General features: G+C 44.3%; 1 protein-coding gene across 5 annotated transcripts in view; it reads left to right on the top strand.

Annotated features, from left to right (window-relative positions):
- The window catches only part of dennd1a (DENN/MADD domain containing 1A), a 152760-nt gene that overhangs the window by 27771 nt on the left and 99605 nt on the right, over window positions 1-25384 (top strand). For all 5 annotated transcript variants that reach the window (XM_071351864.1, XM_071351866.1, XM_071351863.1 and 2 more), the window contains exon 3: window positions 13310-13353. In XM_071351864.1, coding sequence (XP_071207965.1) covers window positions 13310-13353 — 44 coding nt within the window. The remainder of the gene's footprint in view (window positions 1-13309; window positions 13354-25384) is intronic.

Raw genomic sequence — 25384 nt, 5'->3', positions numbered from 1 at the left:
GTGCACTTGTGTGTGACACGCATCTGCACACTGCATACTGCATACACCATGCACGGCCCCTTCGTTTGATTTCTCACTTTCATGTGGATGTTTTCTCCCGTTTCTCAATCCCAAGCGCCGTCTTTCTCTCCTTAATTACCGCATTTGCAGTCCTTGGAGACCCCCGTCTGCAGTCGGCGGCAAAGCCCCCCCCCTCCCATTCCGTTCCGTACCACCTCTTCTCAGCCAGCAGAAGTCCTATTACAACACACAGACCAAGGCCGCGAGTTTGTTTCCCTTTACAAAGAGCACAATTAAACACAGGCAGATGAAAAAGGACCAGGGAGGTCTCGCTGCGCCCGGGATACCTTTTTAAAAATGCAGATGGTCTTATCGACGGCTGTCGGTTCTTCGCCACTTTCTTCATCCTTTATCCGCTATGATTGGTCTGGACAGGGCTAATGGCTGGAGCTGCCTCAGCAGTTTGTGTCCTTTCATCTTTTCCCCCCTTTTTTTTCTGGTCAGGTGTTTTTTGAGGTGTGTGTGTGTGTGTGAATAGCGTCTGAAGGCATGCGTCTGAATTCACTTATCATCCTCAGTACATGGGTTTTAATATTCTCTGCTCCCACTACTCAGAAAAAGTTATCTCAATCAGTAATGAAAACCATCTCTGGAGTTTGCCAAATGGAGGCTTTTTCGTTTGCCCACTAATGGGAGCACTCCAAGTATGGTTAATTGAACGATAATAGGTGTTTTTACATGACTACAAGAATGGCTGATGAAACAGATTGAAAAAAACACAAACCCATTTGAAGGTTTAACGTTTAGCACCAGACTTCACTTTCACCAGAAATTGATTGCAGAAGGTTTCCCCTCAATGTGAACATATGCTGAGACAAAGAAGAACATGTCTGGTATCATGGTGAGGTGGGAAGAATCTGTATTTAGATCAATACACCAAACTACAGACATCTAAGAATGTCAGAATGTCCATAGACTAGGGCCGACGCTATCCTGTGCATGAACATGCACCGTGCTCAGTAAACTACATAACATCCAGATTTAGTGCTGCGTATGTTTATAGGTCCTTTGAATGGGAATAGAGTCAATAGGCAACAAATAGACAACATTGTCCAGGCCTCTGCAGGAGAAGGGGTTACTGTCTGCCAGTGTTGGTCACTACCCTTGTAGTTCTCATCTGTCAATGCAGAGAGCCAGCCTACTGACGTTGGGGAGGAGGGACGGCTCAAGGTAAAGCTGCCTTGTGAGTTAAAGCTGACCCTGAGGCTCAGCTCCTCAGGGAGGCCTTGTGCAATATCCTGTTAGAGCGCCATGCAAATCTGCTCTGCTCTCCCCCCTGAGCAGGCGGCTGGCACCGGTGGACTCTCTCACACTTTCTCTCTCTCTCTCTCTCTCTCTCTCTCTCTCTCTCTCTCTCTCTCTCTCTCTCTCTCTCTCTCTCTCTCTCTCTCTCTCTCTCTCTCTCTCTCACACTCTCACACTCTCACACTCTCACACTGTAGAGCTGATGGACTAAGTTAATGCTCCCCCCTCTTCTCCCCCACCCTCATTGTGCACAGTCCAAACACAAGTCGCCATTCAAATTAAGCTAGAAAACTAAGAATTTTCCTTGAAAGGCCTCAAAACTTTGTTCAGATCCCTTTTCCTTTGATAGCTTGCTAGAGCCTCTTTGTAGGCTGGTTGCCCTGTTGGTAATCTCGTTCCCAGACACGAAGAGTCTGGTGGACCGACACGTCAAACTTGGCCTTCATTAGCCAATACAGAAAGATTGGGAGAAACTCCTGACGCATAGACATCAGAGCCCTGCACTGGCATGCATTTTAAGCCCTACCCATGATGTTCAGGCCCTACCCAGGCCCAATTGCTTCTGCAAAATGTAAGGCCCTGCCTGAACCCGAACTCAGAAATAACTTATTCTGTTAATATCCATTAGCTGCTTGTCTGTCTGTCCTTCCCTGTGCTGCTCGCGCTCTGTTTGTCTGAGTATCCATAGTAACACCTCTGCTTGCTGTTCTGCTCAATGATGAGACAGAGAGCAGTTAGCTGTTATCTACTTTTCATAACTCTAAACTCCGACAAAACTCAAGGAACATGATTATTTTCTGTCAAATAATCTCGCCTGTGGACTCAGACAATGTTCTGGTCTTATATTTGCCGAGGATTATTTACCTTTATTTCAACAGGGAAGTCATATTGAGATTAAAGTCTCTTTTACAAATGAGCCCTGCACAGTACAAAATAAGCACATCAATAGACAAGCACAGACCAACATAAATATTTAAAAAAATGTACAAAAATAATACACATTAACATACAAAACACAGTCAACTTAAACAAACACATTATTCATTATAAAAAATCCTCTGTCAGCTGTCTGAACCGCCCCAGGGACACCAAAGCATCATTTGAAGATCATTCCAAACATAGGGTGCAAGGAAACCAGAGGCTGATTCGCCGAACTCTGTAGACAGCAAGGAGTCTAGAGTTAACCAACCCTGTTATTTACCTAACTCTGTAGACAGCAAGGAGTCTCTAGAGTTAACCAACCCTGTTATTTACCTAACTCTGTAGACAGCAAGGAGTCTCTAGAGTTAACCAACCCTGTTATTTACCTAACTCTGTAGACAGCAAGGAGTCTCTAGAGTTAACCAACCCTGTTATTTACCTAACTCTGTAGACAGCAAGGAGTCTAGAGTTAACCAACCCTGTTATTTACCTAACTCTGTAGACAGCAAGGAGTCTAGAGTTAACCAACCCTGTTATTTACCTAACTCTGTAGACAGCAAGGAGACTCTAGAGTTAACCAACCCTGTTATTTACCTAACTCTGTAGACAGCAAGGAGACTCTAGAGTTAACCAACCCTGTTATTTACCTAACTCTGTAGACAGCAAGGAGTCTCTAGAGTTAACCAACCCTGTTATTTACCTAACTCTGTAGACAGCAAGGAGTCTAGAGTTAACCAACCCTGTTATTTACCTAACTCTGTAGACAGCAAGGAGTCTAGAGTTAACCAACCCTGTTATTTACCTAACTCTGTAGACAGCAAGGAGTCTCTAGAGTTAACCAACCCTGTTATTTACCTAACTCTGTAGACAGCAAGGAGACTCTAGAGTTAACCAACCCTGTGAACAGGTTTGATAACTTGACATTTTAAATTTTAACAGTAGATTTAGGTAAGTCGGAAGCTTGTGGATCAGGGCTTTGTATACAAAAATAGCATAATTATGTGATCTACGTGAATTCAAGGAGGTCCAGCCAACCTTTTGTGAATATAGCAGTGATGGCAACATGACACCATGATATGTGCTGCACAGCAGAGCACGAGGAAATGGCTCAGCTTCAAAATGTTAATGATCAATTTAGTGATGCCCTACCCATACCCTAGTTATTGAAGAAAAACAGTAGCCAACTGGAGGACCTGTTTTCCCCTGTTCTGCTCAAGTGCACATGAAGTAAAGAGATAAAGTAAGGAAGCAGCCAACTCCAATACGTCACAAACCTCTCAACCTACTTTGAGTGCTTTATCCCAGGTCAAAGCCTCTTTATCAATTGCTAAATCTTCTGTCTGAGAGCTGTCACCCTTTACAAGCATGTACTGCAACCATACCAGATACTGTGTATATGTGCAAACCAATACACAACTCATCCACTGATGCTCATTGGCCAACTATCAACATCTTTGAAAGTTACTACCCCAAAGCCTTCTCAGTGTAAAGCCCTCCTTCACTCGAGTATCGAAACCCACAACTGGTTTTGCTCTTGGGTTTCGTGCACCATTAAATCACTCTTGACTGGGCATCATCTGTTCTCGCTTGAAAGAAAAAAGGCGGTTTCATTAGAGGTGAGGGATCTTTAAATGTAATTCTCCTCTTTTCCAAATAATCCAAACAACCATTCCACCACCACTGGTGTTTTTCCAAAGGGCTTGGTGTTCCCAGCCGTGCCATAAAACATGGTCCGTTATTAAGCAAAGTCTCTGGGAGCGAATGCCCATGACATCAGTCCCATGACATCAGTCCCATGACATCAGTCCCATGACATCAGGGCCATGACATCAGTCCCATGACATCAGTCCCATGACATCAGTCCCATGACATCAGGGCCATGACATCAGGGCCATGACATCAGTGCCATGACATCAGTCCCATGACATCAGTCCCATGACATCAGGGCCATGACATCAGGCCCATGACATCAGGCCCATGACATCAGGCCCATGACATCAGGCCCATGACATCAGGCCCATGACATCAGTCCCATGACATCAGTCCCATGACATCAGTCCCATGACATCAGTCCCATGACATCAGTCCCATGACTTCAGGCCCATGACTTCAGGCCCATGACATCAGGCCCATGACATCAGTTTTAGGTGGAGGATCAGGATCAGCTCGAGCGTGTCGGTGCTTCTCGCCTATTTCAGGCTCTCAGATGTTGTTCCTTGGAAACATTCCAACGTGTGGATTTTTTTCTTTCTGTGTTTTTGGTCATATTATAGCCACAAGGTCTGTGTCATTGTTTTTAGAGGCTGGCCAAGTGTGGGGAAAACCACCGCGGGTGTCTGGTGTTCTCTGCAGACGTAGACACACACACACGCCCCGCTGTGATTTTTTGCACAGATGTATTTTGAGGAGTAATGACGGGGTGAGACGAGAGGGTATACCACCTCCTTTCCTCCCAAGACCCCTCTTCTGGCTTCCCAGAGGCCCCCCTCACCCCTCCCCTCGTCAGGGGGCCAGACTGCCGTCCTCATGGCAGGGGAGAGAGAGCCAGGATGGACGTGGTCCTGTGTTTGTCTTCTCCCGCTGGGCCAGCCGAAAGACGAGCCTCCCTCCCTCCCTCCAAGGGTGTGTTTGGGAGGTGGTAGGGGGTGTTATGTAGTACAGTCTCTACGGTCATTGAAACTATAGGGGAGTTCCTCTCCAACATCTTCCCCCACCACACCCCCAACCCTACTCAAGGCTGCTCAGAGGCCATGCCAGCTGCTACCGCTCGCTGCTGCACCTCGTTGAGACCTGTCGCCTGGCAACTGTCGCCAGGGTTGGGCAGGCCATGGAGGAGCTAAGGAGCACTCTGGGGATCCGTCACCATTCACCCCCCCCCAACACCACCCTGCTGACCCCCCCCCCCCCCCCCCAGAGGACCGCAAGAGGAAGCACTCAACGAGGGGCAGGAAGTTTTATGCCACTCGAAAAAATAAATGGGCCCATTATATGTTTTCGTTTAGTATTTTTTTTGCCTCCTGTCGTTTGCGAGCCGCAGTGTGGAGAGAGAGAGAGAAAGATCATTCATTGAGTATTTGAAATATCTGCAAAAATTTGTTGAAGGAAAAATATGATTTGTTTCAAATGTTTGACTCAGTAAATAACATCAGTCTGTGATGTTTTGCACCTTAGCTTGTCCTCCAGTTAAATTTGTGTAAGCTTTGTTCTGGCATCCTTGGTCACTCTTGCCTGGTAAATTTCAAGCAAAGTCATGAAGACAGTTGGTGTCTCAGGTGAAGATGCATGCCTTGCCACCTGCAGTAATAGGAACTACCATTTTTAAACCCAATTCAGTCCAAGTGGGTATTTTATATCTTGTTTAGTTTCTTTCAAAAAAGTACATGGTTTTAACTTCTGCTAGTTAAGTGCAAGCGGTGTTCGCCTAGCTATTTTGTCTCTGGATTTATTTAGTATTTCGCCCTCCCCCATTTCATCCGACCTAACCTCCAAAAATACAAATATAATACAGTAAAGTATAATATAGAAAAAAGAGAATATAGAAAAGCCTATCTGTACTATACCTGCACTCTCCTCTATCCTCCTCTAGACAGACCTAGTGATTTAAGTGGAGCTGCAGCAGGAGGGTTTGGGGAATTGTTACCTGTGTGCGAGCAAGGTCAGCAGTTCTCTGTTGACTCAATTTGTGGAGTCAACACAGCCTGGCTGCCTCCGAGTGCCCCGCTCCCAGAGCCCTGGGGGACTAGGCCCAGATCATTGGACAGATCCTCCCCACCTACCCCCTCCCTCCTCCCAGCACAGGCTATAGCCCCAACCAACCCTAGACCTTTTTATTTTGAGGATTAGGAAAGGAGAGGTGGGAATACACAGAAAGAGCCATAAATCATACTGAAAGAAAGAGAGGAGAGTTACATTTTTTGTGTGTTTTTGGGGGGAGGCCGTAGAGGTTTTGCCTTTCACCAGATTCTGACGTTAGTATGGTGGTCCTCATAGCTTGTGGGACATAGGTAGAGAAGGTGCCCGTGCAATGCTATTATGGAGTTGATTATGAGAAAAGTGCCTAAGCAAAGAAGATGCAGATTGAAACTTTAGATGTTTGTCAGTCCCTTGTAGCCTTTAGGTCAGAGTTTGTCAGTCCCTTGTAGCCTTTAGGCCAGAGTTTGTCAGTCCCTTGTAGCCTTTAGGCCAGAGTTTGTCAGTCCCTTGTAGCCTTTAGGCCAGAGTTTGTCAGTCCCTTGTAGCCTTTAGGCCAGAGTTTGTCAGTCCCTTGTAGCCTTTAGGTCAGAGTTTGTCAGTCCCTTGTAGCCTTTAGGTCAGAGTTTGTCAGTCCCTTGTAGCCTTTAGGCCAGAGTTTGTCAGTCCCTTGTAGCCTTTAGGCCAGAGTTTGTCAGTCCCTTGTAGCCTTTAGGTCAGAGTTTGTCAGTCCCTTGTAGCCTTTAGGCCAGAGTTTGTCAGTCCCTTGTAGCCTTTAGGTCAGAGTTTGTCAGTCCCTTGTAGCCTTTAGGCCAGAGTTTGTCAGTCCCTTGTAGCCCTTTAGGTCAGAGTTTGTCAGTCCCTTGTAGCCTTTAGGCCAGAGTTTGTCAGTCCCTTGTAGCCTTTAGGTCAGAGTTTGTCAGTCCCTTGTAGCCTTTAGGCCAGAGTTTGTCAGTCCCTTGTAGCCTTTAGGCCAGAGTTTGTCAGTCCCTTGTAGCCTTTAGGCCACAGTTTGTCAGTCCCTTGTAGCCCTTTAGGCCAGAGTTTGTCAGTCCCTTGTAGCCCTTTAGGCCAGAGTTTGTCAGTCCCTTGTAGCCCTTTAGGCCAGAGTTTGTCAGTCCCTTGTAGCCCTTTAGGCCAGAGTTTGTCAGTCCCTTGTAGCCTTTGGGCCACAGTTCTTCAACGTTATTCTAGCAAGGAAGGAATGGATGGAAAAGGTGAGGATGCATTTGAAAGTATTAAAGTATTCAAACATGCCCACAATCTTGTTCTTGGCATTGCCTTAAGTCTCAGTCATGAATACAATTGGAGTCTTGCAGGAAAGCCTTTCTTGCCATTCTTTGTGATTAGGTCGCCGCTACATGTTCCCATCCTCTAAGCCGGAATAAAGCTGAAAGGGGTCAGGGACTCGGATTAGTTCTTGAGACCCCTCCTCCCAAAAAAGAACTACTCTGATCAAACAGAACAGTTTGACTTTAAAATCCTGTGAAATCAGGTAATAAGATTATAGGCCTCTCATCCTAAAGAACAACTCTGTCTTTCATACACGCACACACGTTTTATCTACATCATTAAAGTCAGAATTATTGTGGTTGCACAACTGTTGTGTTATTGCCGTTTGCACCTGTTTCAGGTGGGAGACATGACAAAGCTAAACATATATAGAAATATGTATAAACATTAAGAAAAACCCTTTAATGAGGTGTTCGAAAACTTTTGACCAGTAGTGTAGTTGCTGTTACAAACTCCAAACTACACACCGTTGTCACTGACTAGTTGGATATTCATTTCTCACTGGGCAAAACATTTCTATATAATAAAGCATTCTTATAAATTCATTTTTATCTCTGTAACCTTCATTTGACTTATTTTTCCCACCACCTGTTCTTGATTAATTTGACCTGTTGACCTCAAACTTTGTTTTCATGTGGTAAGTTGTTGAGTTCTAGTGTCACAGCAGGTATTGGTAAGAGACCTAACAGACTTTTGTGAAAGAGGAATTTAGTAAATCCTTACATCAATAAAGTGTGTGAGTGACTGTGTGTGAGTGAGTGTGTGAGGAGGTCTGTGGCAGTCATTACATTTTGTCAGCCAGTTATTGCCATGCAAAAGACTGCCCGGTCTCACGGTAATTGACCGGTAATTAACATAAACACGTTTAGCATCTCCAGGCCTCCAACATCTACATTTAAAAAAGTATAATAAATCAATTTAATATACACCATCACAATAAATCCATTATTTATTTTAGGCAGGTCTAAGAAAAATATATGAAGAAAATGTATTTCAGATGAACAGAATATCAGTTGGCCTACTGTATGTTATCTGGCTTTGCTCCATGCCATAGGCTGTAGGCTTGTTCATTTAGCAGACAACATATGCTCATAAGTCTCGTGCCATTATTTTATGTTATATGATTTTATAGTAAGAAGAATATAATTAAACTTAGCGAGTGCGCGTATGAAGTGGCTATGTTGAGTGTAAATGTGATAATTTGAAACATGTCCTATATGCTAGATTTTGAGTTATTTGAAACTTTAGTAGTGAATGATACAAACCTTAGAATGTCTTAGAAATCAAAACATATATGAGCTGCATGATGGGACTATGATGATGATTTAATGAATGTTGCAAAAAAAGCTTGTGTTTCCTTGCCTCAGGTTGCACATGCAGTTCTCTCATCAAGTGGTCATATTTTCACCCATCAGACTATTCTCAATTGAATCTTGTCTTTACTGATATATAAAATGAGTTTTGATTTAGAATGGTCCGTTATTAAATAGGCAGGAACAGGGAGAGGAACAGGGAGAGGAACAGGGAGAGGAACAGGGGGAGGAACAGGGGCAGGAACAGGGGCAGGAACAGGGAGAGGAACAGGGGCAGGAACAGGGAGAGGAACAGGGAGAGGAACAGGGAGAGGAACAGGGAGAGGTACAGGGAGAGGTACAGGGGCAGGAACGGGGAGAGGAACGGGGAGAGGAACGGGGAGAGGAACAGGGAGAGGAACAGGGAGAGGAACAGGGAGAGGAACAGGGAGAGGAAGAGGGAGAGGAACAGGGGCAGGGACAGGGGCAGGAACAGGGGCAGGAACAGGGGCAGGAACAGGGGCAGGAACAGGGGGAGGGGAAGAAAGACATGTCATCAGTATGCACTCCAATAGCAAATGGAGGCTGCTTTCCCACCGGTAAATTTTTCAATCATGCCGGTTTTATAGCAGAGCATGTTCTTAATCTGAACAGCTGAGAAATACATATAGTAGCAGCTGGGATCCTCCTCTTTTTAGTAGCTGGGCTTATAAAAACACTTATTTAACTTTCAGTCCACGCATCAACCACTGTTAGAGGAGCATGCAGCCTCTCGCTGCCCGACGGGATATTCTGCCCAAACTCTGTATGCCCTGGGCATTCATTTTGGAGTGTAGGCTAGTCCAATTATGTACCAAATACATCTTAAATCTGTTTTTAAAATGTTTTTCTGCCTTGCATAATATGCACTAGGCTATGTAATTGTATAACGGCACAATCATTATTTTATGTCCCTGATACTGTTTTGATAATCAGTATTTGATGTAATTTTGGATTGCATTCACAGTGATGTCAGAGTTGTTAGAGGGACAATAGAACCCTGAGTACCACACTATTAGCGACCTGATGGTGTCCAGAGTGCATAAGAGGAGATTACAGTGACTCAACAGTGGTGTAATTTTACTGCGGTCATGACTCATGTCTGCCGGTGTGGCGGTAATACGGTCGCCGGTGTGGCGGTAATACGGTCGCCGGTGTGGCGGTAATACGGTCGCCGGTGTGGCGGTAATACGGTCGCCGGTGTGGCGGTAATACGGTCGCCGGTGTGGCGGTAATACGGTCGCCGGTGTGGCGGTAATACGGTCGCCGCAACAGCCCTAAGTTTGAGTGTGTGTGTTGTAGATGAAGTCCACATGGAGTAGATTTGTGTGCAGAGCCCTTCAGAAGGAGGTCCTCTCTCAGAAACTTTGGCCTCCATGGCCTGTGAAGTGACAGAGTGAGGCAATTTCTCTCTCCATCTCGCTCTTCTTTTTTTCTGTCTTTTTCTCTCTCACTTTTTCTTCAGCTCAGCTCACCATGCCATCCCCTCCAGTTGATATCATCCATGGCCTTTTGTGTGTTGGGGTGTGTGTGCAAAAACCTGCCTTGGTTGTAATTGTTGAATTTCTTAGCAACTAAGCTGTCTTAGTTCAGCATCAGTGTTCACTGTTGTAGTGAATTCTATTCTACTGTATTAGGTTGTGCTTAATATTGTACAATCAAACAAATACAGTATCTCACATTGGCTTGGAGCTAACCTGGCTGGCAGCTTGTGGTGGACTAAAAGAAAACAACAGATCTATTTTGGCACTGCAAAAGGTCCGAAGGTTGTCATGGTCATTAGCCAAGCACAAAACTCCCACACTCCTGTTTGATGCTCTGTCTCTGTCGGAGGTGATGAGACGTGTTCACGGAGCAGAGAAACAGTACCTCAGTGTACTGTCTTATGAAGCGTTTTATTTTCACTGAATTGTTTGTCAAAGACAAAGTTTGTTGTATGTTTCACTTTGACAATTATAACGCTATCTGGAGAAACTCTTGATTACAGGAAAGACAACTAATATTACATTTACATTTTACATTTTAGTCATTTAGCAGACGCTCTTATCCAGAGCGACTTACAGTAGAGTGCATACATTTTATTACATTTTACATACTGAGACAAGGATATCCCTACCGGCCAAGAGCAGACGCTCTTATCCAGAGCGACTTACAGTAGAGTGCATACATTTTAACATACTGAGACAAGGATATCCCTACCGGCCAAACCCTCCCTAACCCGGACGACGCTATGCCAATTGTGCGTCGCCCCACGGACCTCCCGGTTGCGGCCGGCTGCGACAGAGCCTGGGCGTGAACCCAGAGACTCTGGTGTCGCAGCTAGCACTGCGATGCAGTGCCCTAGACCACTGCGCCACCCGGGAATTATATTATATATTATATATTATATATTATACAGTGATGCTAATGTTGTGAGGATGAAAGCACCCTTTGCTAGTGTTCAATTAATAATTTTGTATATTGAATTTGTCAACTGTCTGACAAACACTCACATTGGCCCTTACATTACCAGCGACATTATCTGCTCTTCACGACCTAAGACTATCCATCATTTAGAATTAGCATTAGCAACCACATCAGCCCTGTTGTTGGCCATCCCAGCTATAACCCTCTCTCATTAATCAACAACACAGTTAGCCTGGAGAGTGCCGCTCAGTGTCCATATCTGGCTGCTTATAAAGCTGCTACAGACAGTTAGCCTGGAGAGTGCCACTCAGGGTCCATATCTGCCTGCTTATAAAGCTGCTACAGACAGTTAGCCTGGAGAGTGCCACTCAGGGTCCATATCTGCCTGCTTATAAAGCTGCTACAGACAGTTAGCCTGGAGAGTGCTGCTCAGTGTCCATATCTGGCTGCTTATAAAGCTGCTACAGGCAGTTAGCCTGGAGAGTGCTGCTCAGTGTCCATATCTGGCTGCTTATAAAGCTGCTACAGACAGTTAGCCTGGAGCGTGCTGCTCAGTGTCCATATCTGGCTGCTTATAAAGCTGCTACAGACAGTTAGCCTGGAGAGTGCTGCTCAGTGTCCATATCTGGCTGCTTATAAAGCTGCTACAGACAGTTAGCCTGGAGAGTGCCGCTCAGTGTCCATATCTGGCTGCTTATAAAGCTGCTACAGACAGTTAGCCTGGAGAGTGCTGCTCAGTGTCCATATCTGCCTGCTTATAAAGCTGCTACAGACAGTTAGCCTGGAGAGTGCTGCTCAGTGTCCATATCTGGCTGCTTATAAAGCTGCTACAGACAGTTAGCCTGGAGAGTGCCGCTCAGTGTCCATATCTGGCTGCTTATAAAGCTGCTACAGACAGTTAGCCTGGAGAGTGCTGCTCAGTGTCCATATCTGCCTGCTTATAAAGCTGCTACAGACAGTTAGCCTGGAGAGTGCCACTCAGGGTCCATATCTGCCTGCTTATAAAGCTGCCACAGACCGGGGGGTGGCATGTCATACCCATGCACAGGACTTACATCTGAGATGCAGCTATGCCCATGCAGCTGGCAGACTGACCCCCCCCCCCCCCCCCCCCAGATGAGCAGATGGACAGACTGGCAGGCGGGTTAGACTGGTAGGGCGGGCAGGTAGCCAAGTGCACAGACGCACATCAGCATCCCGGCAGATATTGTAGACATCCGTCTGAGTTGGAATTACCTCTGACAGTCTGACTCTTCTGCTCTGTTGTAGCGACAGTCAAGCAGGGACACCATGGTAATGTCATTTAGAGCTGTGTCATAGGCTTGGGCCTTTCGTTGATGTGTCAGCAAATACAAGGATTTTAGTTTGCCTTCTGGTCTTTTCTTTAGAGGATGTCGTGACTGATTCTAGCGACATATTTTAGGATGACATACTTATCAAGTGTACCAAACAGTCAAACTCTCCATCTTTCAGAGAGTTTGGGAAGGTTGTTTCTTTGAATTAAGTGTCTCTGGATTGGAAGAATTACTGGTGGTCTAAGGGATTTTTAGCTTTGGCGGATGCTGGAACCTCAATGTCCTAAGCAGATCCCTGATGTTTCCAGTAATGTAGTCTGGAAGTCTATTGGCTGTGGTTAGTCCAGCAGACAGAGGTGGAACCCAGTCAGCCTTTAGGGAGATTTGGGGTTTTGGGTTGAGCCTTTAGGGAGAGAGTTTTGGATTGTTGTCTTTGATTCAGTGACCTTGACAGATTTTCCGCTTGTGCAGCTGCCAAAACAAAATAAAAATCACAACCATCAATTGAAATACAAGAATTAGCAATCATTTGATGGACAGCACCTTCCGCGGGTCGGTAGAAAGCGGATGTTTACGGATTTCAGGGATACAGTATTTTCAACCTAACTTCCGTTTACCCTGAAAAATAAATATGGGGACTCCGCTCAGGGGTCTTTTTACACCTGTTATGTTAGATGGACAAAATGACCTCCCCCCATTCTCATCCCTTAGGTTAGACTTCAACATGCGCTCCAGTTGGAGGTTAAGCAAGACAGCTTTGTCCCTCCACACCCCCATCTCCCCCCAACTGAGAAAAGTGGATCATCAAATACACTCCTTTACTTCCTTTTTTTCTTTCTCTGCTCTCCTTTTCCGGAGAAAGGGAGGAAGAGGGTGGTGGTGGGGGGAAGGCGGGATAGGGGGTAGTAACACCTCCCTCTCTGGCCCCTAATCAGCCAGGCAGCCTCAGCTGCCCTCCTCCGATCCCCTGCCAGGGTCCCTATCATCCTCTGATCAAATATTAATGTGCTCTACTCGGCCTGCTCACTAATCCAAAGCCAATTAATATTATCTGTCAATTATTTACAGATCCGGAGGTGCGGAGGCGATTCCCCGAGGACTACATCGACCAGGTTTGGAATGCATAATTAACTTCCTCTTTTCTCTCTCTCTCATTTTTCTCTCTTCCTCTCTCACCCTCCCCCCTCCTCCCTTTCTTCGCCACTATTTATTTATTTGTTTCTTTAGCTTTTTTCAGCCCCCCTTTATCTTGATAGTTTTCTTTTTCCTGGTGTCGCCTATTTTGACTCTTGCTCTTTGACGTCGCCTGTCTCTCTCTTTTTGTGTGGGTGCATATCGGCCCCTTTTATGTTAAACGCTTGCCATTTATGGGGTCTTTTTTTATGGGCGCAAGGGGGAGATAGCACCGGTTGGTGTGTTTGACCCCGTCTCGCTCGCTCGCTGTGTGTGTGTGTCTGTGTGCGTGCGTGCGACCAGAAGTCCCCACAGTAAAACAAGGAAAAGTCGGACAAGTGTGGACATTTCGCCGATCCCAACAAGGAAAAAGGCAGTTTTAGGTTTACAATTATGGTTGTGATTAAAAGATAGGGGTCAGTTTTATGATTAGGGGTTTGGGATTAGGGTTAGGGAAAATAGGATTTTGAATGGGAATAAATAGTTTGTTCCCCACAAGGATAGTAAAAGGTGGGTGTGTGTGTACGTACAGTAGATGTGTCTGTCTTCGCTACTATAAAGGACACTACTATTGTCTGTGTACCGGGCAATGCAGACACATGCAGCTTCAGAAATTCATTGTAGCTCCCAAGATTTGAAAAAGGCTAAAGAAATAATATGAATGCAGAGTTGTTTTTATATTTATTTTTACAGAAACTTGATACAAACTTGACAAACAAACTTTCTTTGTGTTTGAGAAATTGCAATTTCTTTTTTGAAAGAGAAGAGAACTTTCTTGGTTTGTTGCTTTCTTGGTTTATTTGTTTGAGAGCAGTGAGAATCCCCCCGCTTTGTCTTTCTTCAGACAACAAGACGTCTTTGTTGTTTGCGGCGTCTCTCCTGGCTCTGTGGATTCGTCTGCGACTTTGCAGAGCGATGAGAGAGTGGGTGTCGAGCTCTTCTCCGTTGACTAATTGCGCCGTCAGTCACCATAGCCATATGCTTCCTTGATATTGCTAGCATATCTCTGACACCTCCTCTGCATACACAGTGTATATTCACACAAAAACACAAACCAAAACTATTCTGTAGACATTTTGTCTTTGTTTATTACACAAAGGAGTACATGGCGTTGCCGGTGAAAAGGTACTTTTGATTAGAAGTAGGAGGGTGCATGTTTCCTCTAATTTTTCTTCCTCCTTTCATCTCTCAAGCATCCAGGGTCGTGTTAAATCAATGGCGTATTGACCTGGATCCTACGCGTGTTACCATAGAGCCGTGCCCATAGAATCCTCCGAGGTAGCAACTGGAACTCATTGTCCTGCATGCTCTTCAAAGAGACAGAATGCCAAACATGAATTCAGGTTGCCCCGTTAGTCGAAAAAACAACAACATTCTATTAACCAAGCGGGACACACACACATGCACAAACGCACACTTGCATGCATGTAGACACACACACACACACACACACACACACACACACACACACACACACACACACACACACACACACACACACACACACACACACACACACACACTAATCACGTAGCCTTGTTTATTCCAAGCGAAGCAACCTCCCCCTGCCCGTCTCTCTCTCTCTTTCTCTCGTTCTGTTTCCTTCTTGTGCAATTATTTGATGCAGAAGAAAAGCCACATCCTTTGTTGCTAATGGATGTTTCATCCCAGGCCACCTTTGTTCCATACAGTAAAGAATCTGTCTCGAATTACGGGGCCTACATTGCTCGTTGCTCTAGGAACGAGAAGGGGAAAGAGAGACTGAGATGAAGAGAAAGAGCGAGGAAGAAAAATAGAACGAGAAGTAGAGTTTAAGAATATTGGATAGAGAGGAAAGATGATAGGTAGTGAAAAATTGATAATGATGGCCAACTCTTTGGCTTCCCTTGAGCTGCGATGCCACGCTCCTTCACCCATCCCCCTCTTTGTAGTTCACAGAATGACGGAGGAGCAAGGCCCAAGAGAGAAGAAGAGAGTGAAAAAGAGAGTGAGAAGATGAAAGATGTCTGGAAACAAAAGAGGGTAGCTGGTACCAGTCCCAGTCTCATTCTCATCTGTGGGTTCTTAATGATGTTCCCCCCAAACACTCCGCACCCTGCCCAATGGCCAACCCAGTAGCTCCCTTACATCTCTCTAGTCGGCAACAGTATGGCGTCAGTCAACTCTCAGCTGGAGCCTCTAGGACAACAGGGTAGATCTGAAACAGCACCCTATTCCCTTTATACTGTAGTGCAGCGTTTCCCAAACTCAGTTCCTAGGGTCCCACTGGGTGCACGTTTAGTTTTTTGCTCTAGCACTACACAGCTGATTCAAATCATCAAGCTTTGATGATTTGAATCAGCTGTGTAGCGCTAAGGCACCTCTTTTAGCCAGAACCCTATGTGGTATATCAGAGGCAGCTGTAGATATTGGGTCGTGGGTTTTACTCATCAGGCATCATCTGAAGGCTTGTGTTTAATGTTAACCAAACGGTCATTTGATTTGATTTGTGTTCGGTTTGAGAACTTGGATACTCCTATACAAGGTGTAGGAAAAACTACCCTGGACTGTTATTCAGACACACAAGCGTATTTGTTTCTGAAGAGGAGGAATAGTTGCTTGTCATTATCTTGTTCGTCCTTTCTCTCTGCCGCCGATAGATCTCGCCGTTTGCGCCGGGGAATGTAATCGGAAATGTAAATAAGCCGTTTGATACAAAGTGACGGAATAACGAGCGGAATATCCCTCACTTCTATCTTATCGCTCCCTCGCTCATAATTAAAACAAAGCTTTCGCCCCGAGTCTCTTCTCTCCTCTCTCTCACTCGTTTTCTCCATCTCCATCCTCTGACACAGCCACATCGCATTGACACATAGGCTTTGAATCCTTTAAATTAGGCAGCTGCTGCTTGTTTTCCTTAACTTAATGCGACAAGGTACTTTTTTCCCCGTAATGGAGAGAAATCGTTTTTTGAAGTTGGGCTGGCTTTGATGTAGCGTGCCGCTAGACCATTTTAACTTCTCCGGCATAGGGGGAAGAATCGAGGTGCTTTTAACAAGGGAATATTCAAATTTGGTGACCTTCTACCAAAAGAAGAAGTAGAAAGGGAAACGGAGGGAGAGATAGCGGGGGTGTTGAATATTCACGTTTGCACACACACACTACAGACGTAGGATCTTCATTTGATCACTCTTTTGTTGCTGAAAATGTTCCTGCACAGCAGGAAATGCAAACGTGTAGTGCATTCAAGGTTTAACAAGGCTTCTAAAGTTTGTAATTTCCACTTTAAAATGCCAGACTTAATTTGCCCTAAAGAAAAATGTTTCAACCTCTACAAAAAAATGTCCATTAATTATATTCCACATAATAATTCACATTTCCTGTTGCTGCAGGATTATTTTCCTGCTGTAGCAAACTGGCTCAAATTAAGATCCTACATCTGTAACACACAAACTGAGGGAAGTAACCAACCACCAATAATGACCTCTGATCTCCATGACAACTTCACCTGGAGACCTTGGTGACTCTGTCACATCATCTATCAACAACCGGCGATAGTGATTAGGTCTTATCTAAGGCATTAGATGCCTCTAGATTAGGCTAAGTCGTCTCTTTCAGAAGAAAAATGTGTGCGTAGATAAAATTAACTCACCACCATATCACCAACTCCGGCCAAGTGTCAAGCTCGTGAAATAGGCTAGATTTGTGGTGTAGGATTACATTTCCCAAAGACCTGACCTCAGGTCAGTGTTACATCTTATTCCCTACACATTAAGCCTTCAGGTAAGGTAACGTTAGCTGAACCTCTACCTGACGCCAGATTTGCGGAGTGCAGCTTAATCCCATCTACTAGTAAACCCATCATTACCCCTGTGTGGGAAAAATATGGCTGCTTATTGTGTCTTCATCCTGAAGGGAGATAATTGTGATGTGGTTTTCCCAGTGCTTGTCTGACGGTCTGGGGTGTATCTCTTAATTGCGGCTCACCTTAGCGTGGCTTGGCGTCGGCTCCTGGGGACACCTGGCTGCACATATGGCATCAGTTACCGACGTAGGTGAAGGCAACCGTTAAGCATCTGGAGCAGGGGAGGGAGGTATTGGAGGGAGAGAGAGAGAGCGAGCGAGTAGATGAAAACATAGAAAACAGGGCTGTCTGAGAAATGGAAGTGTTCCAAGAATTGTATGTTGTTAAGGCATGAGGTTCAAATGTGAAGATGTGCAAAGTGAGTTGGTGGACAAAATGCGAAACTCCCATCAGTGGAAAGATGACACTGCATGCATAAAGAGAGAGACAGGGAGAGCGACACCCAGTAACTGTTCTTCCTCATTTGACTTCCAACAGCAAACGAGCAATGAAACGGAATGCTTCCTGCCCATTAGCCCTCCGCCGCTACTTCTGAACCTGGCCTGTGAAAGTGGCTTTACTGGGGGACACTGACAACGATTTACCAACCTTCGCCCTGCCTCTGGAGGAAGGTGGCGCAAGTGGTTGTTTTCAGATACATTTGCCTAGCCTTCTGTGAGACTGAAATACAAATTAGGGCCTTAAAATGGAGTCTTACGAGATTTGCAAACTGGAGGCCAGTCACACTGCTATACCGGCACCTTTAAAATAGAGGCACTGACATAGCTTCTTGAAGGCAAGAAAAGGCCATTTTATAAGAGTTCATCACGTCTCAAGTGGTTTGGTTTGTTGACCCAGTGGATTTAACTCTGATAGACTCTTGGTAATTGACCGATCTAAAAGGCCATTGATTTTCACAGAAGTCAAGGGGAAGTTGAAATAGCGTATGTGAAACTTTACCCATGAATTAAATATGGCCTTGGCCTCAATCATGGGTCGACAGTGCAGATTGAATTATTGATACAAGCCTTATTTGTCTTTAACTATAGATTAAGCAGACGCTAAGGAGCCGGTTTCTTGGATCCAGATGAAGTCTAGGCTAGGCATTCGGGAGATTCAGGAAACCAGCCCTTGAACATTGTAGTATGGGTTAATGTTTCTCTGAAATAGATGATGACCTACTCATATGTTGGCTTGTTGTGTAGCTTGCTAAGGTGAGCTAACTATGGACGTGTTCAGTTCTAGTCTGCCACCCTTCCCATTCACCCTGCTGGGTTCCCCTCCGCTTGTGTCCCTAATCTCCACGTGAGGACCAGGCATTTAGAGGTAGCCACACATGGCCCGATGCAAAATCCCCCCTTCTCTTCTTGAATCCTATCCTGTTGAATATGCATGCCCAAGGCCCATTGCCACTCCTCAGCTTCCCTTCTCCTCAGCTTCCCTTCATCCCCTCCAGTCGTTCATCCCCCTTTCTCCTTCCTCTCGCCTCTGTCAGGATGAATGGATTCAAAACAGACAATAAAAGAGAAAAAAAGAAACGCTCAATGATTGCTTGTTGTTTAACCCCTCTGGATTGGCTAAATGTGTACATATAGAGAGGTTGCAGTTGCGTCACATCACCTAGCAACCACACCAGGAGCCATGTTGGAAGACCAGAGTCAGTCTGTTGGACCTTTGTTGCCCTGTGTATCCTCCACATCCACAACCAGTCCACATCGCTGGCTTCGTTTTGCTACCATCAAAATGTTTGTTTTGTTTTTCTAAGGACCTTAAAAATAGGTCCTTAGAAAGGCAGTAGGATAACCTATTCAAGTAAGTAAATATATTTTGAAAATTATATAAAAACTATGTATAATTAGCTAGCTAGCTTTCTACAGTAACAGTAGCATTAATGTGTAGGCTAACTAAAATGAGCTCCTAACGTATTGTTAGCTCGCTAGCTAACTTTACATACTGTATAGTATAGCTAAGTGAAATAGATATCTCCAGCTACAGCTAGCTAACTTAATTTTAGCTTGCTAGCTCTTGATGTATGTATCATTATACATAAAAAATGCAAACTCTAAATGCATACAGTATGTAGCTAGCTAGCTAATAACCATGGCATGAAATTTTCTATGAAAAGAAAAATATATATATTTTAAATGTAACCTTTATTTAACTAGGCAAGTCAGTTAAGAACAAATTCTTATTTACAATGACGGCCTACACCGGCCAAACATGGATGACGCTGAGCCAATTGTGCGCCGCCTTATGGGACTCCCAATGACGGCCAGTTGTGATACATGTTGGATTCGAACCAGGGTGTCTGTAGTGACTTCTCAAGCACTGAGATGCAGTGCCTTAAACCGCTGCACCACTCAGGAGTCCGAGTGAAAGGATTAGCAGCTCCAGCTGTCAGAGAAGGGGAGAGAGTCGGCTACTCTGGATAAGACCGGTACCTTTGTGGGAGGCCATAATGAAAAGATTCTCCAGTCCCTAGCGAGGAAAACTATGAGGACAGAGAGATATAACAACATGATGCTGATATAACAGTGCTGTCCAATTTGAGTAGAATGCAGCCCGTTTCATTGTGATGTTTTCTGTCCTCGGATACAGAGAGCTGTGAAATACCCTGTCTGCAGATGAAGAGGTCCAAATTCATGTCCCAATAGAATAAGGGGTCATCCTTGTATACTGTGGGTGTACCTATGTTAGGAAAATGTTGTAAACAAAATACAGTTAAAAGTCATACATAATGTATAAACCTATTACAACTGGAGCAGGCCAACCCTGCTGGGTATGCAGGCTTCTGTTCCAGCCCAGCACTAACACCTGATTCTAGTTTTTTTGTTTTGCTCATTCAACCTCTGAATGGCACACACAATCCATGTCTTACTTGTCTCAAGGCTTAAAAATCCTTATTTAACCTGTCTCCTCCCCTTCATCTACACTGATTGAAGTTGATTTACCAAGTGACATCAATAAGGGATCATAGCTTTCACCTGGATTCATCTGGTCAGTTAGTGTGTATGAGGCTAATCATTATACCAGATGTTGTACATGCCTTGTGCTGACATCAAATTGTTTAGTGCAAATCCAACCCTTATGATGTCTGGAAGCAGGAAATGATGGGATCCTTAGCTTAAAACATACAACTACTACTGCCAAGTTCAATGCCAGGTACTCTTCTCCCAAAAGGTCTGAGTGGCACTTGGAGGTGCCACTGTGATAAGGAAGATGGTTTGCCTAAGACTACCATAACAATTACATTGTCTATGCTAAATGTGTTTAAGTTGTAAAATAAAATAAAAATAGTTAGATTATAGGAAATACATTTTATTCAATGGGGCAAGGGAAAGCAGCAATGAACACAAAATACTTAATTTTTTTACCCATATAACAACATAGCCTATTATTCAAGTATAATATGTTTAGAATATCATAAACAATAGTATTTTACATGTTGTTCCAAATTACATTTTATATATTCATACATTTGTAGATAAATATATTACTGTGAAACTTTGTTTCTGTTTAACCTCTACGGGATGGGTGTTCCTAAACCAGGACGGTTGTTGCTAATGTGACTAGTATGACATTGTATACAGCAGCCAACTTTCCAGGACATAGACATGTTTTATATGGGCAGAAAGCTTAATTTATTGTTAATCTAACTGCAGTGTCCAATTAACTGTAGCTATTACAGTGAATAAATACCATGCTATTGTTTGAGGAGAGTGCACAACAACAAAAATGTTATCACGGCAACTGGTTTGATACATTCACCTTTGAAGGTAAATAATGTACTTCAGTAATCTTGCTCTAATTTGTCATCCTGAGGGTCCGAGAGATAAAATGTAGCATAGTTGTGTTTAATAAAATAAATGTATATGTTCAAATGTAGGAACTGGGGTCTACAGTTTGACCTCTCTGCTATCTCTAGCCCCATACCCACCCAGCCCGGCCATCTAGATGTGTGAAAGTTAGTGTTTTAGCTAATGATCCATAATGTATGGGGTGGCAGGTAGCCTAGTGGTTAGACCGTTGGACCAGTTACCAAAAGGTTGCTAGATCAAATCCCCGAGGTGACAAGGTAAGCATCTGTTATTCTGCCCCTGAACAAGGCCTTTAACCCACTGTTCCTAGGCCGTCATTGTAAGTAAGAATTTGTTCCTAATTGACTTGCCTAGTTAAAAAAGCTATAAAAAAATGTATGACATTCCTGGGAGTGTGTAAGCTTTCATTTTTTATTACCATAGGATTTTTGTATGTTTTCTATAGTTATGTACTTGAAAATGTATCAATTGACCAATTTAACACATTTGGGCAAACTCCTGGCAGACTTGATACAACATATTGTACAGTAATGTAATTCTTCACTGGATAAGTCTGAAACATTGCACACACTGCTGCCATCCGGTGGCCAAAATCTAAATTACACCTAGACTTCTATCTGAATGTATGGCCTTTCTCTTGCATTTCAAAGATGGAACAAAAAAAACAAAAAACGCATGTTTTTTTGTTTGTATTATCTTTTACCAGATCTAATGTGTTATATTCTTCTACATTAATTTCAAATTTCCACAAACTTCAAAGTGTTTCCTTTCAAATGGTATCAATAATATGCATGTCCTTGCTTCAGGTCCTGAGCTACCGGCAGTTAGATTTGGGTATGTCATTTTAGGCGAAAATTGAAGGAAAAAAAAGGTTTTAATCAGAAGTTATTGCTACACGATTCAATTTAAGGGGGCACTTTCGTCATGACGGCAAGGTGACGGGGCTCTCTACTCAAATGGCACAACAGAATCATTCAGATTGACCAAGGGAGAGTATATGACAACCATTTTGTCTAACTGAGGAATGTCTCCTTTAATATCTGGAAAAGGACAAAGTAGTGAAAATAGAAACTGATGATGCTGCAGCGTTGCTCATCTTCACAGTGTGAATCCAGTTGACATGGGTGTCTTGATAGAGGTCAGCTGGTGAACCTACAGTAGAATAAAACTGAGGGGTATTTTACTGAAATTCTGTTACCAAACTTTGTATCTGCAGTTTTTCCAGTAAATGTGTTTTGTAGAATTATCAGTGGAAATTGTTAAAAGTAGTCCTTGTGCATGGATTTGCTTGCAAAATGTTTATATCAATGGTCTTTGTTTGGCATACATTTTAAAGTAAAACAAAATCATGCATGGAATTGCCTCTATTCCATTGAGGCCTTTGTCCTATATTGTAATGCCCATACATTTTCTCAACAAATTATCACTGGGTGCCACTGGAAGGTGTTTTGGGGAAATAATATCCTCTTTCAAGCTATATGCACATCATATTGTGCAATTTGTGTCTTCCCTTTTCGTAGGCCTAGATTACATGGTTGCATTCAAGACAAGGTCGTTTTTATTGATCTGTTTATAAAAGGCCACATTTTTCCCACGCAAAGAAAAGAGAAGAAACGTCTCTGATATAGCATATCCACTATGCTATGTCCATATTTACTATGCCACTATGCAGTCAGCCATACACAGTGATTAGACTGAGTTATATTTATAGCCTAAATTATCACTATCCAATCTACTCATCACATTAGAAATAACCTCAGCAAAAAAAGAAATGTCCTCTCACTGTCAACTGCGTTTATTTTCAGCAAACTTAACATGTGTAAATATTTGTGTGAACATAACAATATTCAACAACTGAGACATAAACTGAACAAGTTCCATAGACATGTCACTAACAGAAATTGAATAATGTGTCCCTGAGCAAAGGGGGGGTCAAAATCAAAAGTAACAGTCAGTATCTGGTGTGGCCACCAGCTGCATTAAGTACTGCAGTGCGTCTCCTCCTCAGGGACTACACCAGATTTGCCAGTTCTTGCTGTGAGATGTTACCCCACTCTTCCCCCAAGGCACCTGCAAGTTCCTGGAGATTTCTGGGGGGAATGGCCCTAGCCCTCACCATCCGATCCAACAGGTCCCAGATGTGCTCAATGGGATTGAGATCCTCTTCGCTGGCCATGGCAGAACACTGACATTCCTGTCTTGCAGGAAATCACGCACAGAACGAGCAGTATGGCTAGTGGCATTGTCATGCTGGAGGGGCATGTCAGGATGAGCCTGCAGGAAGGGTACCACATTAGGGAGGAGGATGTCTTCCCTATAACGCACAGCGTTGAGATTGCCTGCAATGACAACAAGCTCAGTCCAATGATGCTGTGACACACCGCCCCAGACCATGACGGACCCTCCACCTCCAAATTGATCCCGCTCCAGAGTACAGGCCTCGGTGTAACGCTCATTCCTTCGACGATAAACGTGAATCCGACCATCACCCCTGGTGAGACAAAACCGCGACCCGTCAGTGAAGAGCACTTTTTGCCAGTCCTGTCTGGTCCAGCGACGGTGGGTTTGTGCCCATAGGCGACGTTGTTGCCGGTGATGTCTGGTGAGGACCTGCCTTTCTCAGCCTATTGCGGACAGTCTGAGCACTGATGGAAGGATTGTGCGTTCCTGGTGTAACTCGGGCAGTTGTTGTTGCCATCCTGTACCTGTCCCGCAGGTGTGATGTTCGGATTTACCGATCCTGTGCAGGTGTTGTTAAAAGTGGTCTGCCACTGAGAAGATGATCAGCTGTACGTCCTGTCTCCCTGTAGTGCTGTCTTAGGTGTCTCACAGTACGGACATTGCAATATATTGCCTTGGCACATCTGCAGTCCTCATGCCTCCTTGCAGCATGCCTAATTGTTCACGCAGATGAGCAGGGATCCTGGGCATCTTTCTTTTGGTGTTTTTCAGAGTCAGTAGAAAGGCCTCTTTTAGTGTCCTAAGTTATCATAACTGTGACCTTAATTGCCTACCGTCTGTAAGCTGTTAGTGTCTTAACTACCGTTCCACAGGTGCATGTTCATTAGTTGTTTATGGTTCATTGAACAAGCATGGGAAACAGTGTTTAAACCCTTTACAATGAAGATCTGTGAAATTATTTGGATTTTTACGAATTATCTTTGAAAAAAAGGGTCCTGAAAAGGGATGTTTCTTTTTTTGCTGAGTTTAGTAGGCTTACATTAGTCTGCAAATGCGATAATAGATGCATGCATGTTTATTGTAAAGGTGCATTTTTATGGTGAAAAAAATACACTACATGACCAAAAGTATGTGGACACCTGCTCGTCGAATATCTCTTTCCAATACCCATGGGCATTAATATGGAATTAGTTCCCCCTTTGCGGCTATAACATCCTCCACTCTTCTGGGAAGGCTTTCCACTAGATGTTGGAACATTGCTGCGGGGACCTGCTTCCATTCAGCCACGAGTATTAGTGAGGTCGGGCACTTAAGCCTGGCTCGCAGTCTGCGTTTTAATTAATCCCAAAAGTGTTCGATGGGGTTGAGGTCAGGGCTCTGTGCAGGCCAGTCAAGTTCTTCCACACCGATCTCGACAATCAATTTCTGTATGGACCTTACTTTGTGCACAGGGCCATTGTCATGCTGAAACAGGAAAGGGCCTTCCCCAAACCTTTGCCACAATGTTGGAAGCACAGAATCGTCTGGAATGTCATTGTATGCTGTCGCGTTAAGATTTCCCTTCACTGGATCTAAGGGTTCTAGCCCGAACTATGAAAAACAGCCCCAGACCATTATTCCTCCTCCACCAAACTTTGCAGTTGGTATTATGGATTCGGGCAGTTAGTGTTCTTTTGGCATCCGCCAAACCCAGATTAGTCCGTCAGACTGCCAGATGGTGAAGTGTGATTCATCACTCCAGAGAACATGTTTCCACTGCTCCAGAGTCCAATGGCGGCGAGCTCTACACCACTCCAGCCGACACTTGGCCTTGCGCATGGTGATCTTAGGCTTATGTGCATCTGCTCGGCCATGGATACCCATTTCATGAAGCTTCTGACGAACAGTTCTTGTGCTGACGTTGCTTCCAGAGGAACTCTGTAGTGAGTGTTGCAACCAAGAACAAACTATTTGTTATGGTCTTCAGCACTCGGCGGTCCCGTTCTGTGAGCTTGAGGGGCCTACCACTTCGCGGCTGAGCCACTGTTGCTCCTAGATGTTTCCACATCACAATAACAGCCCTTACAGTTGACCGGGGCAGCTCTAGCAGGGCAGAAATTTGACGTACTGACTTGTTGGAAACGTGGCATTCTATGACTGTGCCACGTT

This window comes from Salvelinus alpinus, chromosome 18 (genome assembly GCF_045679555.1).
Source record: "Salvelinus alpinus chromosome 18, SLU_Salpinus.1, whole genome shotgun sequence".
NCBI lineage: Eukaryota > Metazoa > Chordata > Actinopteri > Salmoniformes > Salmonidae > Salvelinus > Salvelinus alpinus.
This window is presented reverse-complemented; position numbering and strand designations above follow the sequence as displayed.